The following is a 15,112-nucleotide window of genomic DNA, read 5'->3' on the forward strand; positions in this document are numbered from 1 at the left end:
TTTCACAGGACTTTCGTTCTGAATACCAGAAGGTACTTTGCTCTAGAGGTTTTTCTCTTTCGTGTTTAGTTTGAAATCCAAAGGAAACGTGGAGCAGAGAGCCATCATATTCTACAGAATCCTATATTTTGGGGCTTTTTGTAAGTTTTTCCGTGTGACCCTGAGATCTCTTCTTGAAAGGATGGACTTTGTTCCTATGTATACTCTAGTTTTTTATTTTGTTTTACAATTTAAACAAGTTAGCTCTATCTGCTCTATCATTGAGACTAGAGATCATGTTATTTTTTTCTTTTCAAAAGTATAAAATATGGAATAACAAAGTAATTCTTTTTAAATATTTTTTATTTCAGAGAGGGAAGGAAAGAGATGATGAGAATCATTGATTGGCTGCCTCCTGCATGCCCCCTACTGGGGAGTGAGCCTGCAACCTGGGCAGGTGCTCTTGACTGGAATCGAACTTGGGACCTTTTTGTCCACAGGCCAGCACTCTATCTGCTGAGCCAAATCAGGGCATAATTCTTAACTTCAGGAGAATAAAAATATTTGGTGGTTAGAAGATTTCGTTGCAGGAACAGCAACTTGATATAGTGAAAAGGGAGATAGCTTTGGAATTAACACTGCGTTTTTAGTTAAATTCTGGTTCTGACATTTGCATTGACATGGCTTCTTGGAATTGCAATTTCCTAATTTATACAGTAGGTGTGTTACCTTTTAGGGTTGTGGTAATAAGTTTATGAAGCTCTTAAGACTGATCCTTCCACTTTTAAAGGACCTCAGCAAATGGAAGTTAAAATACGGGCCAAGTTGCTTTTAGAAAGAGACCCAGAATACAATGGCTCAGACAAAATTATACATTTCTTTTTCTTGTAATAGACGGAAGGTCAATGGGTGGTCCAGAATAGGTAGACAGCTTTATTCCATCCTCTGTCTTAGTGCTCTGCCATCTTAAAGAGTGTAGTCCTCTTCATAGTGAGCAATTGAAGTCCCGGTCAGTCAAACTTTCGAAGGGACAATTTGCATATTAGCCTTTTATTATATATTATATAGGATTGGTTTTGATATAGGATTGGTTTTGATATAACTTAAAAAATGTTTCTTAAAGAAATAAACCTGTGAGCTTTTAAAGCATCTTTCAAAAGATGTTACTTCTGACTTACTGAAAAACTTGCTTTAATTTCTCAGTTGGTATCACGCTTAATGGAAGATAAATCTACAATATTTAAGTAACTTTTTTTCCCCCCCAAACAATGTATAATAGGACCTGAAATCTCAAGAGAGAGATGAGCATGAAGAAGCAGGGATTCTAAACCCAGTTGAGGAAAGAGAAGAAATTTTTGTTAAAGATCAAAGAAGCCATGTTGTAGAACAAGAGGTTGAGAAGCTGGAGGATGGTGAGTTTGTTTAAGCAAGTGATGAGTCAGCATCCCTTGGGAAAGGGTTAACATCCCCTAATGTCTTCCAGCTGAAGAGTGAATTGGACATACAAACCAAGAAAAGATAACAGTGGTAGGGAATAATGACAAAGTTACCTTCAAATATTCAGGTGAAGGGAAAAATTTATTTGTATATTAATTAAAGTTTGATTAAGATATGACTGAAGTACAACTCACTTTATTGTCTTGACCTTGAAACTCTTTAGTGTGTGTAGATTAGCCTAAGCATTAAAATTGATAAATTGTGAGGTCATGAATATATTACTATATTATTTCTCATTGATTTTAATAAGTTAATGTTCTACCAGTAGTGTGGCACTTTAGTGAACCAAATTGCATGGTTTCAGATACTATAAATGAAGTTCAGGAATAAAATTTATTTCTGTCTGGATAAAAAGGGCTTAAAGGTATAGAGGAGGCTAATCCTTTGATTGTATTTTATTATATAGTAGCTGCTTTCAGAGAAATCCTTTTTTCCCCTCTCAAAGTTAATGGAACTTAAAATTGTGACTACTGGTAATTGTTACTTAATTGTTTTAAATCCATATACTAATTTAACAGTTGAATAGAAGCTATATTTACATTACTATTGGCTAATCCAGAAAGGAAGATGCTTTCATAAGTTAAACTGTAAAATAGACAATTAGGTGTTCTGTTCAATGCTTTCTAGGTACCAGGAAAAGGAATAAAGTAACAGACTGTCACTTTTCTTGACCTTTTTTACTTACATTTTTCCCATTCACTAAAATTACCAAATGCATAGTGTTCTTACATATGTTAATATTTTTTATTTCTTTACCTGGAAGTCATTTCAAAATTATAGCAAAGTAGCAATAGCTGAAGAACTGTTTTAAGTTGTAGACCTAACATACAAGTATATTTTCTCCAAAATAAGGACATTCTCTTAGTATCATTTAATTCCAGTATAGTTTTCAACCTCAGTAAATTTTACTTTGATACAACCCATTTCTCTAATCTGCTGTCTACATTAGTTTTATCAGCTGACACAGTATTGTCCTTCATAGCATTTTAAAAAATATTTTGTGAGATTAATATTACTGATGAATACAGACCCATTTGTTTAAAAATAGAAGTTGAAGTTTTATGTTTAAAAATATTGTTATAAATATCAGTTTTAAAATTTTATTTCATACAGAATGGGGAAAAGAAGAACTTGCTAAAAAGGAAAAGGCATCTATGCTGGAGAGAGAAGAAAAACCAGCATTTGAAACTGGAACATACCAAGTGGAAATATACCAAATTCAAAATATTGAAGAGGAAGAAGACAGACTGAAGAGAGAACTGCTACTTGCTAAACTGAAGGAAATCAGCAGAGAACAAGAGTCTCTGAATCTAAAATATCCTGCTCTGCCGTTGCTACCTGATTTAGAATCTAAATTACACTCCCCAAAGAGAAGCCCCAAACCATACATGTTCTCTGACTCCTCAGAGAGATTATTTAATGGGCATCACTTACAAGATACCAGTGTTTTAACTTCAAAAGAAGATGGCCAGACTCCAAGAAGTATCAGAAGCCCACTCTCTCCAAATGAACTTGCATTTGGCAGCTACGTGCCTTCATTTGCAAACACAAGGAAGTCCAGCCCACTTAACCAAAAAAGTAGCCTTTTGGATTTCCAAAGAAACTATATAGAGAAACTTAGTATTAAAGACCATGCAGGTTTAACCACAAGAAAAGAGAAAAAAGCCAATCTGATGGAACAGCTATTTGGTACCAGTGCCAGCAGCGCAGAGTCCTCTAAAAGCAATGACTGGAATTCCCTGGCTGCCAAGGGAGACTCTGACCCTTTAAATACTCTCCCTGGGGACAAAAGCAGCAGGGGTAGAGGACATGATGAAGACGACTTTTTCCTCCGCGAACGAAGAGGTTTTAATCCAAACAGGCACAGATTAAAAAAGGCAAACCATAAGCCAGTTGATTCTATAGAAGATGAAATTGAAGAAGTAGCACTGAGATGAGTGACTATGGTATACATTCCCCCCCCCCAATTTTAAATACAATATTTTGATAGTATATGTTATAAACATTTAGACTTTTTAATTTGAAAAGTCCTTATTAAGGAGTGATTTTAATAAATACAGTGCAAATCAAAATAAGTAGAGTATATCACACCACTTAGCTAGTTTGCCAAGTATGAAGGAGGCTCTTTTAATGAAACAAAAAAGAAAAATAGAGATATATATCTTTGTTTTTACTTTATTTACATATAGCTTCTACCTCTTAAATCAGCTCTTTGGGAAGTTTAACTCCATTGGAGTTTATTTTCTATTTTTAATCCCTATTTATTTATTTGTACTTAGCTCAGTGAGGATAGAACCAAGAAAGCCTCCCTGCTGATTGTTGGATGTCAATGAAGGATGAGAGACTCTGTTGGGAAGTGCTAACTCCCAGGTGGTAAAGAACAGATGCTACTTGGGAGCCTTGTCTTTACTGGATAGGGTGCAGGTCCCTTTCTTGCATGGCAAGTCTGAGCTACTTTTAAGAGGAAGCTGTCACAACATTGGGATTTCCCATTCCTTTGGAAGGAAACAGAGTTAAGCACTATTCATTTCCCAATTATAAGTCCCATAAATCACTTACCTATAACTGTGCTAACATTAGGTTCAATTCAGACGAAGTTTGTTTGCATGGACAATTAATTCTCCTCCCAGTGTAAACAGTAATTCCTCTTCTTGTTCTCCTACATTATTTGAATCTGAGATTTCATTTCAATATAGAAAGATTTTCAACTCAATTATGTTTCCAAAGTAACGTAACTTGGAAATTTTAAAATATATATTATTAAGATTTGAACTTACGGTCAAATCAAATAGACAATGGTAGTGTAACACTATTGCAGTTAAAGTGTTTTAGAAATGGGATTTCTGACTTGCAGTGTAGGGTGGATGTTTTACTCTTGAAATGCATTTGCATTAATTAGTCTTTTGCTCTTTATAGCTCACTTTATCTACAAAGGATTTTATGACCTTGGATTATAATGGGTATGGTTGGTCTTTAAGAAGTAATACATACATTACCAACCAAGGAGAGTTTTCTGTTAACACTTAAAATGGAAAGTGATAGAAATAGTGTGTTGAAGGAAGAGTAAAAAAATATATAGATTTGGCACTTTAATTCTAAAGTGAGGTTTTGTAGGTTTTTTTGTGTGTTTTTTTCATCCAGTATGATTTCTAATGCCAAGCATACATACTGATGAGAGTGCAAGTGTTACTGTTTTATAAATGCTTATTATTGAATATACTTTCATAACTATTTGACACAACTTACCTGGTTAAATCTCTAATTAAAAGATATACCAGCTGTCTTTTAAATTGTATTCCTGTCTTTTAGTGGGAATTGAATCTCCCAAAAGTGCTAAACTGTATTTTTAAAATGTTTTAATAAATACATTGTTATATCTGATATACACATTTAGTGTAGTCTAATATATGTGAACCACACTACTATAATGCAGTTCTTGATAAAATATTGTAATATTAATTTTGTTCATAACTGCTTTTTTTTCTGCCAAAAGTATTCTAATATTTAGGTTACTTTTTGTCTTACAAGCTTTTTGAAAAGCATTTTGGTAAAGTTTTATATTCAGGTCATTTTAATTACTCTCTTACTTTTCTCTACCTGGTGTTTTCAAGGCTCTTTAACCAGATGCAACAAGACAATTATTAAATTTAAACCTAAAGTTAAGTCATAGACTTAGAAGCACTATGGTCTGAAGCAATAAAATTGGAGATTAAAATGTACAGGTTTTTCTTTATGAACAAACCATAGAGAGTAAATAATTTCTAAATGTCAAGTGAAATTTGTTATTTGTACTCAGAACCTTTACTAATAAAAGTTAAAAACTGTGACTCGTTGTTTGTGTGATACTTTAGGTCCCCTAGGAAATATATAATGGAAACAGGGTTAATTTTTATTTCATTATTCACCTTTCTTTTTAGCTGAATTTACCCTAAATTAGATTAGTATGCTAGTCTTATCAGGTTATAGTTTTAATTAGCCTTTTTTACCCTTAATAGCTATCATAATGTCATACATTGCTCATAATATAAAAAGGTGGGGATAAAGAATGAAATTGAATCAAACTTATATGGCTGACTTGCTGTTATTTTTATTCTCCTCTCCATCTGATATTCAGACATACTAAAACCTTATCCCTTGTTGGTTATTAGTTGTGTATCTGCCTGATGAAAAGGGGATGGGAAATTTGTATTACAGGAACAAAATGGACTTCTTAGGATTAAAGAAGGTACCATAAATTGTCAAGGAAGAATCTGCCTTTAAAGCTTTTTCCTTTCTACGCAATAAATGCTCTGTTCACCAGAAAGTCCCCTACTATATCATTTGAAAGTGCTCTTTTGATGAAAAGCATGCATTCATTCATTATGAGTGCTTCCTGGGTGTGATGCACTGTATTAGATGCCAGGAGAGTAAGACAGACCTGTCCACTGCCCTCACAGAGTGGATGCAGAACATACTGAGCCATCCCTGCCCACCCCATCCTCCCTGAGTGTCAGCTGTTCAAGATTTCTCAAAAACACTTCTTAAGGTGGTGTTGAGGAATAAATGAAAAACAGACCAGACACCCAGCCAAACATTAACCTATCATAAGCATTCAGTAAATATCAGTTATTACAGCTAATTACTAGTTTCTTTCAGGACATAATTTTAAAAATAAAGCATAGACTGACCTCTGGACAAAGTAATGAAGTAGGTAAGTGCTGTCCTGCTTCCTCCCATAACACATACAACCAGCAGGTGCAGGTGGGTGCAAAATCTGAGCCTGCCATTAACCTGGCTAATACCACCCCACCTGCCTCATGTTCCCTGACCTCTTCCAGCAGCTTTTCACACACACACACACACACACACACACACACACACACACACACACACACGTTACCTGCCCTGGCTCCCACGGTAGACTTCCCTAAAACCAAAGGTTCATAAACCCTAAACAAGCAGCAGCTGACTATGGCGTGCTCTGTACCTCTTGCTAAACACCCCCAAGACTGGCACAAAGGGGAAACAAGCCTTAACTGGCACTATAACTCCCATTAGGTGGCCCCAAGCCTGGCATTATCTGCAGTTAGTGTTGCCCAGGTATATAGCTTCAACTAAGTAGCCACCAACCCAGTACAAGAGGCAGCTGGCCTTACCTCACATTATGGTGCCTACCAAAGGTCCAACACATGGCACCGGTGGCAGCTGGCTTCACTTTCCAACATAGCCTCTCCCAAGCGCCTCCAAACCCAGCCCAAGAGGCAACCAACCACAGATAACTGTAGCTCCTTCTAGTCTCAAGCCAGGAATAGGCAGCTGACCTTGGCCTGCACAGAGCCCCTCTCAGGAACTTCCAGAACCAACACATCCAGTGGATGGCTTTAGATCACAGCAGAGCATTACCTACCTCCACAAAGGATGTGTTTGAAGGGCAGACTCCACTGGCACCATAGCCCCACTAAACTGAGTCCTGCCTGTTCTGTGGAGTAAGCCTACACACAACAGCTTGTCTGCTGTAGTCACATCCAGTCAGCCTGAGGGGCCAATGATGTGCCAATAACAGACAAGCTCAACTAGAGCATGAGACATAACCCACCTGAGAGAGACTGGAGCACCTGGTTAAGTAACAAGGAGACTATCACTGAGCTCACGGGATACCTACTACTTAGCACATTGTGGACGGATCATGAGAATTCTCGCTTCATAGTATAGTGTTTTACAAAGTATCATACTTTAAAAAAGATACTAGCTTGTAAGAACATGTAATTAACTTCATAATGCAATGGGTATTTAATTTTAAAGCTCCCAAGTGCATTTCATAAGGCCAGTATAACCCTGATGCCAAAACAGAGTTACAGGAAAAAAAAAATTATATATCAATATTCCTGATGAACATATATGCAAATATTCTCAACAAAATATTAGCAAACCAAGTTTACCAATACATTTAAAGGATCAGACACTGATCAAGTGGGACTTATTCCAAGGATTTCAGGTTGGTTCAATATCTGCAAATCAATTAACATGATATTCCACATAAAGAAAATGAAGGTTTAAAAATCATATCATATCAATAGATGCAGAAAAAATTTTTGACAAAATATTTTTTAAAAAACACCTCTCAGCAAAGTGGAATAGAGGGAACATATATCAAAATAATGAAGGCCATGTATGACAAACCCCATTTTAAGATCATATTTAGTGAAAAGCTGAAGGCTCTTTAAGAATAGGAATAAGACATAGATGTCCAATTTTATAACTTTTATTCAATGTAGGTTTGGAAGTCTTAGCCACAGCAATCCAAAAAAGAGGAGAAATGCAAGGCATCCAAATTGAAAAGAAAAAAGTGTCATTATTTGCAGATGACATGATACTCTATGTAGAGAACCCTAAAGATTCCACCAAATAATTACTAGAACTGATAAATTCATTCAGTAAAATGAATAGCCAGAAAACAAAGTAAATAGCCAGAAAACAGTTGCATTTTTACACACCAATAATGTATTATCAGAAAGGGAAACTAAGAAAATGATCCAATTTACAATTTCATCAAAAAGAATACAATACCTAGGAATAAATTTAACCAAGGAATTAAAAGACCTAAACTGGGGAAAGTATAAGATATTGAAGAAACTGAAGAAGGTACAAAGAGATAGAAGGCTCATGGATAGGAAAAATTCACATCATTAAGATATTATTATTGCCCAAAGTAATCTACAGATTCAAACAATCCCTATCTAAAATATCTGCTATTTTTCACAAAACTAGAACAAATAATCCTAAAGTTTATATGCGACTACAGAAGACCCTAAAGATCCAAAGGAATCCTGAAACAGAACACAGTGGAGGTGTCTTGCTACTGTATATAAAACTATACTACAGAACTATAGTAATCAAATAGCATGATACTGGCATTAAAACAGACCTAGATCAATGGAGTGGAATAGTGTGTCCAGAAATAAAATCAGGCCTATATGGTCAATTAATCTATGGCAAAGAATATACAATGGGGCAAAGATAGTCTCTTCAATAAATGGTGTTGGGAAAAGTGAACAGATACATACAAAAAAATGAAACCAGGTTACTTATATCATATACAAAAATAAATTTAAAATTGATTAAAGACAAATCTAATACCCCAAACCATATAATCCTAGAAGAAAACATAAGTAGTAAACTCTTTGACATTGTTTTTATCACTTTTTTGGGGTGGGGGGTGGGGAGGAGGGATTAGACATGGAGGGGATCAAAAATAAATGAGACAACATCAAATTAAAAAGTTTTTGTACAAGAAAGGAAATACTCAACAAAATGAAAAGACAACCTATAAAATGGAAGAAGATATTCACCAATGATACATCCGATAAGTGGTTAATATCCAAAATAGATAAGGAACTCATACAACTTAACAACAATCCCATTAAAAAAGTGGGCAGAGGACCTGGAGATATTTCCTCAAATGAGACATACGAATGACCAAAAGACATGAAAACACCCCTCAATATCACTAATCAGGGGAATACAAATTAAAACCATAATGAGATATTCCTCACATCTGTCAGAATAGCTATCATCAATGAATCAACAAACAAGTTCTGTCAATGAAGTGGCAAAAGGGAATACTTGTACACTGTTGGTGGGATTGTAAATTAGTACAGCCACTATAGAAAACAGTATGGAGGTTCCTACAAAATTTAAAAATAGAACTATCAAATGACCCAGCATTTCTTTGGGTATTTACCCAAAGACATCCAAAACACTAATTTGAAAAGATATATGCACCCCTAAGTTCATCACAGTATTATTTATAATAGTCAAGATTTGGACACAACTTAAGTGTCCATTGAAAAATGAATGGATAAAGAAGATGTGGTGCATATATACAATGGGATACTACCCAGTCATAGTAAAGAATGAAATTTTGCTATTTGCAACAACATGCATAAATTTAGAGGGTATTATGATAAGTGAATTAAATCAGACAGAGAAAGACAAATATATTATTTCACTTTTATGTATGATCTAAAACAAGAAAACAAAATAAAATAAATGAACAAACAAAACAGAAACACACTCATAGATACAGACAACAAACTGATGGGAGGCGTTGGGTGGCTGAGTGAAAAAGGTGAAGGGATTAAGATATACAAATTGCAGGTTATAAAAAGTTGTGAAAGTGTAAAGTATAGCATGGGAATATAGTCAATGATTTATATGTATATATAAAACCCTAATATGCAAATAGACTGAATGGCAGAACAACTGAACAACCAGCTGCTATGACATGTGCTGACCAACAGGGGATGCATGTAGAACATGACGGGTGTTGACCATGGCAGGTGGTAGAGCAGTGAGCAGGGGCACAAGACCAAGGTGGAGTGCTGGTTGTTATCTTTGGGATGAGCCTCTGATGGTTACTAAAAATTCTTTGGTCCCACATGCTGCAGTCCTGCCCCGCGCTCACATCTGCTGCTGGCGCCGGCCCCACTCACACCCGCTTGCATCGGCACCAGCCCAATAGCTTGGGAGGGGCTGGGCAGGGGCACGGAGGATGGGCCGAAACTCACCCCTATGCCCACCGCAGCTCACAGTTCCTCTCAAGGTGCACAAATTTGTGAACTGGGCTCCTAGTCCTATATAATAAAAGCCTAGGTGGCATCATCACAAGATGGCCACTGTGACATCACCACAAGATGGCTGGCAGGGGAGAGCAATTGTGGGCAACCAGGCCTTCAGGGAATGGGAGTTGGAGGCAACTGGGCCAGCAGGGGAGGGCAGTTAGGGACAATCAGGCAGGCAGCGGAGGGCAATTGGGGGTGATCAGGCCAGCAAGGGAAGGCAGTTGGGGGCAATCAGGCCAACAGAGGAGCAGTTAGGCATTCATCAGGCTGGCAGGCAGAAGTAGTTAGGGACAATCAGGCAGGCTAGTGGTTAGGAGCCAGCAGTCCCGGATTGTGAGAAGGATGTCCGACTGCTGGTTTAGACCTGATCCTGTATTGGACATCTCCCAAGGGGTCCTGATTGAAGAGGGTGCAGGCCAGGCTGAGGGATACCCCCCTCACATGCACAAATTTTGTGCACTGGGCCTCTACCATTGTAATAATTATGTATGGTATCAGAAGGTACTAGACTTATTGGGATAATCACTTTGTAAGTTATATAAAGTCTAACCACTAACGTATATCTGAAACTAATATGATATTTAATGGCAACTGTAATTTTAAAAAATAAACAAAATAAAAAAATGAATAATTTAAAAATAAGGAAATAGATAATAGGTGTGCATATATAACCCACTATACTTTGCACAAGATACAAGCAAAAAACTCTTATATATCTCCAAGTTAACTATCCTAAAACATCTGTACTATATTGTGCCTCTCAGGTCTGCACTTAAAACTTCCCTTACTTTATTCAGCATTAACTGTGCAGTCAAATTAACTTGTTTCCTGATCTACTGAAGAGTAGAAAACCTAAACTTTGAAAAGATTTTCTGAAGACTCGTTCAGTGATATAAGGAGGGGTGAGAGTTAACAGCCTCCCAGCAAAAAGTGATGAAATCCAGAAAACACAAGATTACATAATGGAACAGTCTGTATCCCAACTCTCCCACAATTTGGATAAGTCACAAAACCTCTCTACTCCCTTCCCCATCTGTATGATGGAGCTAATGACAGTACCTACCTCATGGTGGTTGTATACATTAAATGAGTTGATACATGAAAAACACTTAGAACCATAAGGGCTCAAATTATCATTTTTTATCTTTTGGAAAGGTAATCAAGAAAAGGTGGAGAGAAGTGATACTTGCTGCATGCCAGGAATGGCAGTTGGTGTTTTTATATACGTACTTTAGCTCATTTAATTCTCATATTTTTTCTAAAATAGCTATTACTCTCATTTTACAGTTGAGGGTAATAGATTGTAATATATAAGTGGTAGGTTACACATTCAGTAGTCTCAATTTAAGAAGTCCAAAGAAATAAAATATTTTAGGAAAAGTTTTGCATGGCTACTCATTAAACGGTAAGTGACAGAAACCCAAATAAAACTAGCTTAAGCAAAATAAGAAAATTATTTTTGACTTGAATGTGGAAAACTCAAGAACTGTGATTTGATCTGGAGGTTCAAATATTAATACTTATGCTGTCCTTCTTTTAGCCTTGCTGGGTTTCACTTCCAGATAAATTTTACATTTGGTAAAAATATTGTAATTGACAGCCTCAAACCCACTTCATCCCTTTAGCTGGCACCTGCCTCAAAAGAGAAAGTCTTTCCAATATCTCTGGCAAAAGTCTGGTTGGCTAATTTATGTTCTGTGCTCACCTATAGGGCTGGTGGCATTGTGTAGGGCAAGGGTGGACTCCCTACTCCTACCCCCTTTGTGGAATTATCAGATGATCTGTGCCATTTTCCCCTAACGAAGAAATGTTGGACTTACAAAACAATATATTTACCGTATTTTTCCAATTAACATATTCTAAATTTTAATGGCTTTGTGGAAAACAATTTGGAAGGCTCTTAACGGAATAAGCATTTGTTACTTACTCAACATACCTTATTCCAAAAGCAAGTCACTTCCGCAATAAGACATAATTGTACTATGGGGTTGCAGTAGGCGGTTCATTTTGTGACTGAAGGGTGAGATGCATGTAGAAGACCTTTAAACTGAGCTTTAGAGTTCATAGAAAAGGCTTAGAAATCCAGATACACATTTCCCCATACTAAATGCTACTGCTGTGAAATATATGTCCAAATAAATGTACATAGCCTATTTCAATCCAGAACAAAACAAAAAATAGAAACGGGGAGCCAGGTTAGGGTAGAAAGAACATTGCTTTGGGGTTGGGAGTTGTGTTGGAGTTTGCCATTTACTAATTACAACTTTGGTCAAATAATTTAACTTTTCTTAAGTTTCCTTAAGTGTGAAATGAGACCAATCATATTTTACAAGGTCATCATATGGATGAAATGAGTTGATTTTTGATAGAAGAGAGGCAAAAGAATGAGGCATGTAAGCAGAGAGAGCATTCCTATTAAACATTTTCTTTCATTTCTGTATTGATACCCCAGACTTTTTTAAACAACAGAAGCATGTCAGTATGGGAGTTTTAAGAACTGGACATGTTATTTCACCCTACAAGCTGCCATCTTTGAAATGGCTTCTGTCTTTGCAGGCCATTTCTGCAGAGGTTACAGTTTTCCATAGAAGGCTTCTGTGGACACACAGCCTGAGGGAGAAGCAGTTTGCACACATAGTTTTGCTTCTGTGGACACACAGCCTGTAGGAGAAGCAGTTTGCACACATAGTTTTGCTTCTGTGGACACGCAGCCTGTAGGAGAAGCAGTTTGCACACATAGTTTTGCTTCTGTGGACACGCAGCCTGTAGGAGAAGCAGTTTGAACACATAGTTTTGCTTCTGTGGATACGCAGCCTGTAGGAGAAGCAGTTTGCACACATAGTTTTGCTTCTGTGGACACACAGCCTGTGGGAGAAGCAGTTTGCACACATAGTTTTGCTTCTGTGGACACGCAGCCTGTAGGAGAAGCAGTTTGCACACATAGTTTTGCTTCTGTGGACACGCAGCCTGTGGGAGAAGCAGTTTGCACACATAGTTTTGCTTCACAGGCCGTTTCCATGGAGGAAAAATAGCTAGAAGCTGGGAGCTCATACTGTGGTCTGAAGGCAGGCCATTAGAATTCAGGGAGAAGCCTCTGCCAGTGGAGCCGGCCAGAGCCCTGAGCAGCAGGGCCAGAGGCGGCTGTCTTTCTTCTCTCGCTAACTGACCCGAATATCCAATTTCCAGATTCCTGAACCGGCTGATGTGGATCCTGGTCAGGTACACGTTTAACACAATCTGAACAGGGCATCACAGACTCCAGGTCTTTTACCTCCGATAAAGACATCTGACTCAGCCTACACAGACCATCATGGAGACTGAAAAAAATTGGGGTACATGTAGAAACAAAGGTTTATTAAAGTCCCTTTTCTTCCATAAGAACTTCCCCCAATTTCACACTTGGCTTCCTTATTTGCTTCTGGTATCAATGATATCTGTATTATTTACGCTCCTAAAAGCACTCACAGAGGCGCTCCTTCCAACGATCAGCACAGATCTGTAAGCTCACACACTCCCCCAATCACCTAACATACTCCTCAGGAGAGACATAGAATCAATAGAGCCAAAGAACACTGGCAGGAAAACCTGGTAACGCCATGCTCAGCCATCCTCACCGGGGCCAGATCCATGAAGCCCGTAACGCTGACATCTAGTTTTAGAAGAACTACACGCTCCTCGGTCCTGGGCAGAAAATAATCTCCCTGGACAGTACCCGCAGTTTTCCTCTTGAGGACTAGATACAGCCTCAGTGAAGCAGACCGACGTGCTTGTCATTTTACTAGGTAGCAGTTCCCAAAGTGCCCCCCGCCAAGGTCTCAGCAGCGTCCCCGGAGAACTTGTTACAAAGACCAGTTCCCAGGCTCCACTCCAGACCTCCCCAATCTGAACTGCCCGGTGGGGGCTATTTGGCCAAGCCCTCCAGATTGGGACACAGCTCAGGTTTGAGAGGAGCATTCTGTTCTAGACAGAAGTGGGGATCTGTAAAGTTCTGCAGGTTCACATCGAGCCCCCAGGAGCCTGTGCTCACAGTGTGCGGGGGTCATGCATGGACTCCCTCACACTGCACACCGCCCGGGCTAGGAAAACACTCACACCGTCTTTTCTCACGGCCACACCAGTGATAGTCGGTAACCGCCTGTTTCCTGTTAATATGTCAGGAGATTTGAACTTGCCCGGAACAACCAGCACCAAGAGAATTGGATAGATCATATGGCATTCCTCCATCATAGCCTGTAATCCCCAACCTTTAAAACCCTGCCCTGCAACATTTCTTAGAGAAAAACTAATCAATGCCGTTTAATTTTTTTAAAAAAAATTTTGTGAGCATGCATTTTCTTATAGCAGTAAGCTTCTTAAATTGAAAAGTTAGGTTTTCCCTTTGCAAATTCAGACTTTCCGACTTTTATCCTTCCCTTTCTGTTTTTGTTTTCACGAATTACATCTATTTTTGTTGTGAGTTCATTTTTAAATTGCAGTTGCTATTGTCTTCTTCTCCCTCTTTTTAAATTATTTTATTTTAATGTTATTTTTTTTCCATCACCACCTCTATGCCTTCTATGCCCTCTTTCACCTCTTCTTTCTGCTTCACTCCCTCCTTCCCCCAATCACCAATGATTTTACATTATGTACATGGCCAACACATGGAAACAACCAAAGTGTCCTTCGATGGATGGTTGGATAAAGAAGATGTGATATATATATGAATATTAGTCATAAGAAAAAAATGAAATACTGCCATTTGCAACAACATGGGTGGATCATGCTAAGCAAAATAAATTAGATGGGAAGAACCATAAGATTTCATTCATATGTAGTACATAAAACTGAAAGTAACAACTGAACAACTAAGGCAAACAAAAAACAAAAACTCAGACACAAACAACAGTATAGTGGTTACCAGAGGGGAAGGGGAAGGTAGTAAAGAGTAAAGGGGTCAAATGTATGGTGAGGGAAGGAGATTTGACTTCAGGTGGTAAACACACAATGCAATATACAGACGATGTATTACAGAGTTGTACAATAGAAACCTATAATTT

The 15,112-nt window shown here is 37.8% G+C and overlaps 1 protein-coding gene across 3 annotated transcripts in view; it reads left to right on the forward strand.

Moving 5' to 3' along the window:
- Positions 1 to 5,299, forward strand: part of LCA5 (lebercilin LCA5) — a 34,254-nt gene extending 28,955 nt beyond the window's left edge. For all 3 annotated transcript variants that reach the window (XM_036413217.2, XM_045572943.1, XM_045572942.1), the window contains exons 7-8: positions 1,259 to 1,391; positions 2,590 to 5,299. In XM_036413217.2, the coding sequence (XP_036269110.1) occupies positions 1,259 to 1,391; positions 2,590 to 3,413 (957 nt within the window). In that variant the 3' untranslated portion in view covers positions 3,414 to 5,299. The remainder of the gene's footprint in view (positions 1 to 1,258; positions 1,392 to 2,589) is intronic.
- The last annotated feature ends 9,813 nt before the right edge of the window (positions 5,300 to 15,112 follow it).

The sequence above is a fragment of the Pipistrellus kuhlii genome, unplaced genomic scaffold (genome assembly GCF_014108245.1).
Source record: "Pipistrellus kuhlii isolate mPipKuh1 unplaced genomic scaffold, mPipKuh1.p scaffold_m20_p_5, whole genome shotgun sequence".
NCBI lineage: Eukaryota > Metazoa > Chordata > Mammalia > Chiroptera > Vespertilionidae > Pipistrellus > Pipistrellus kuhlii.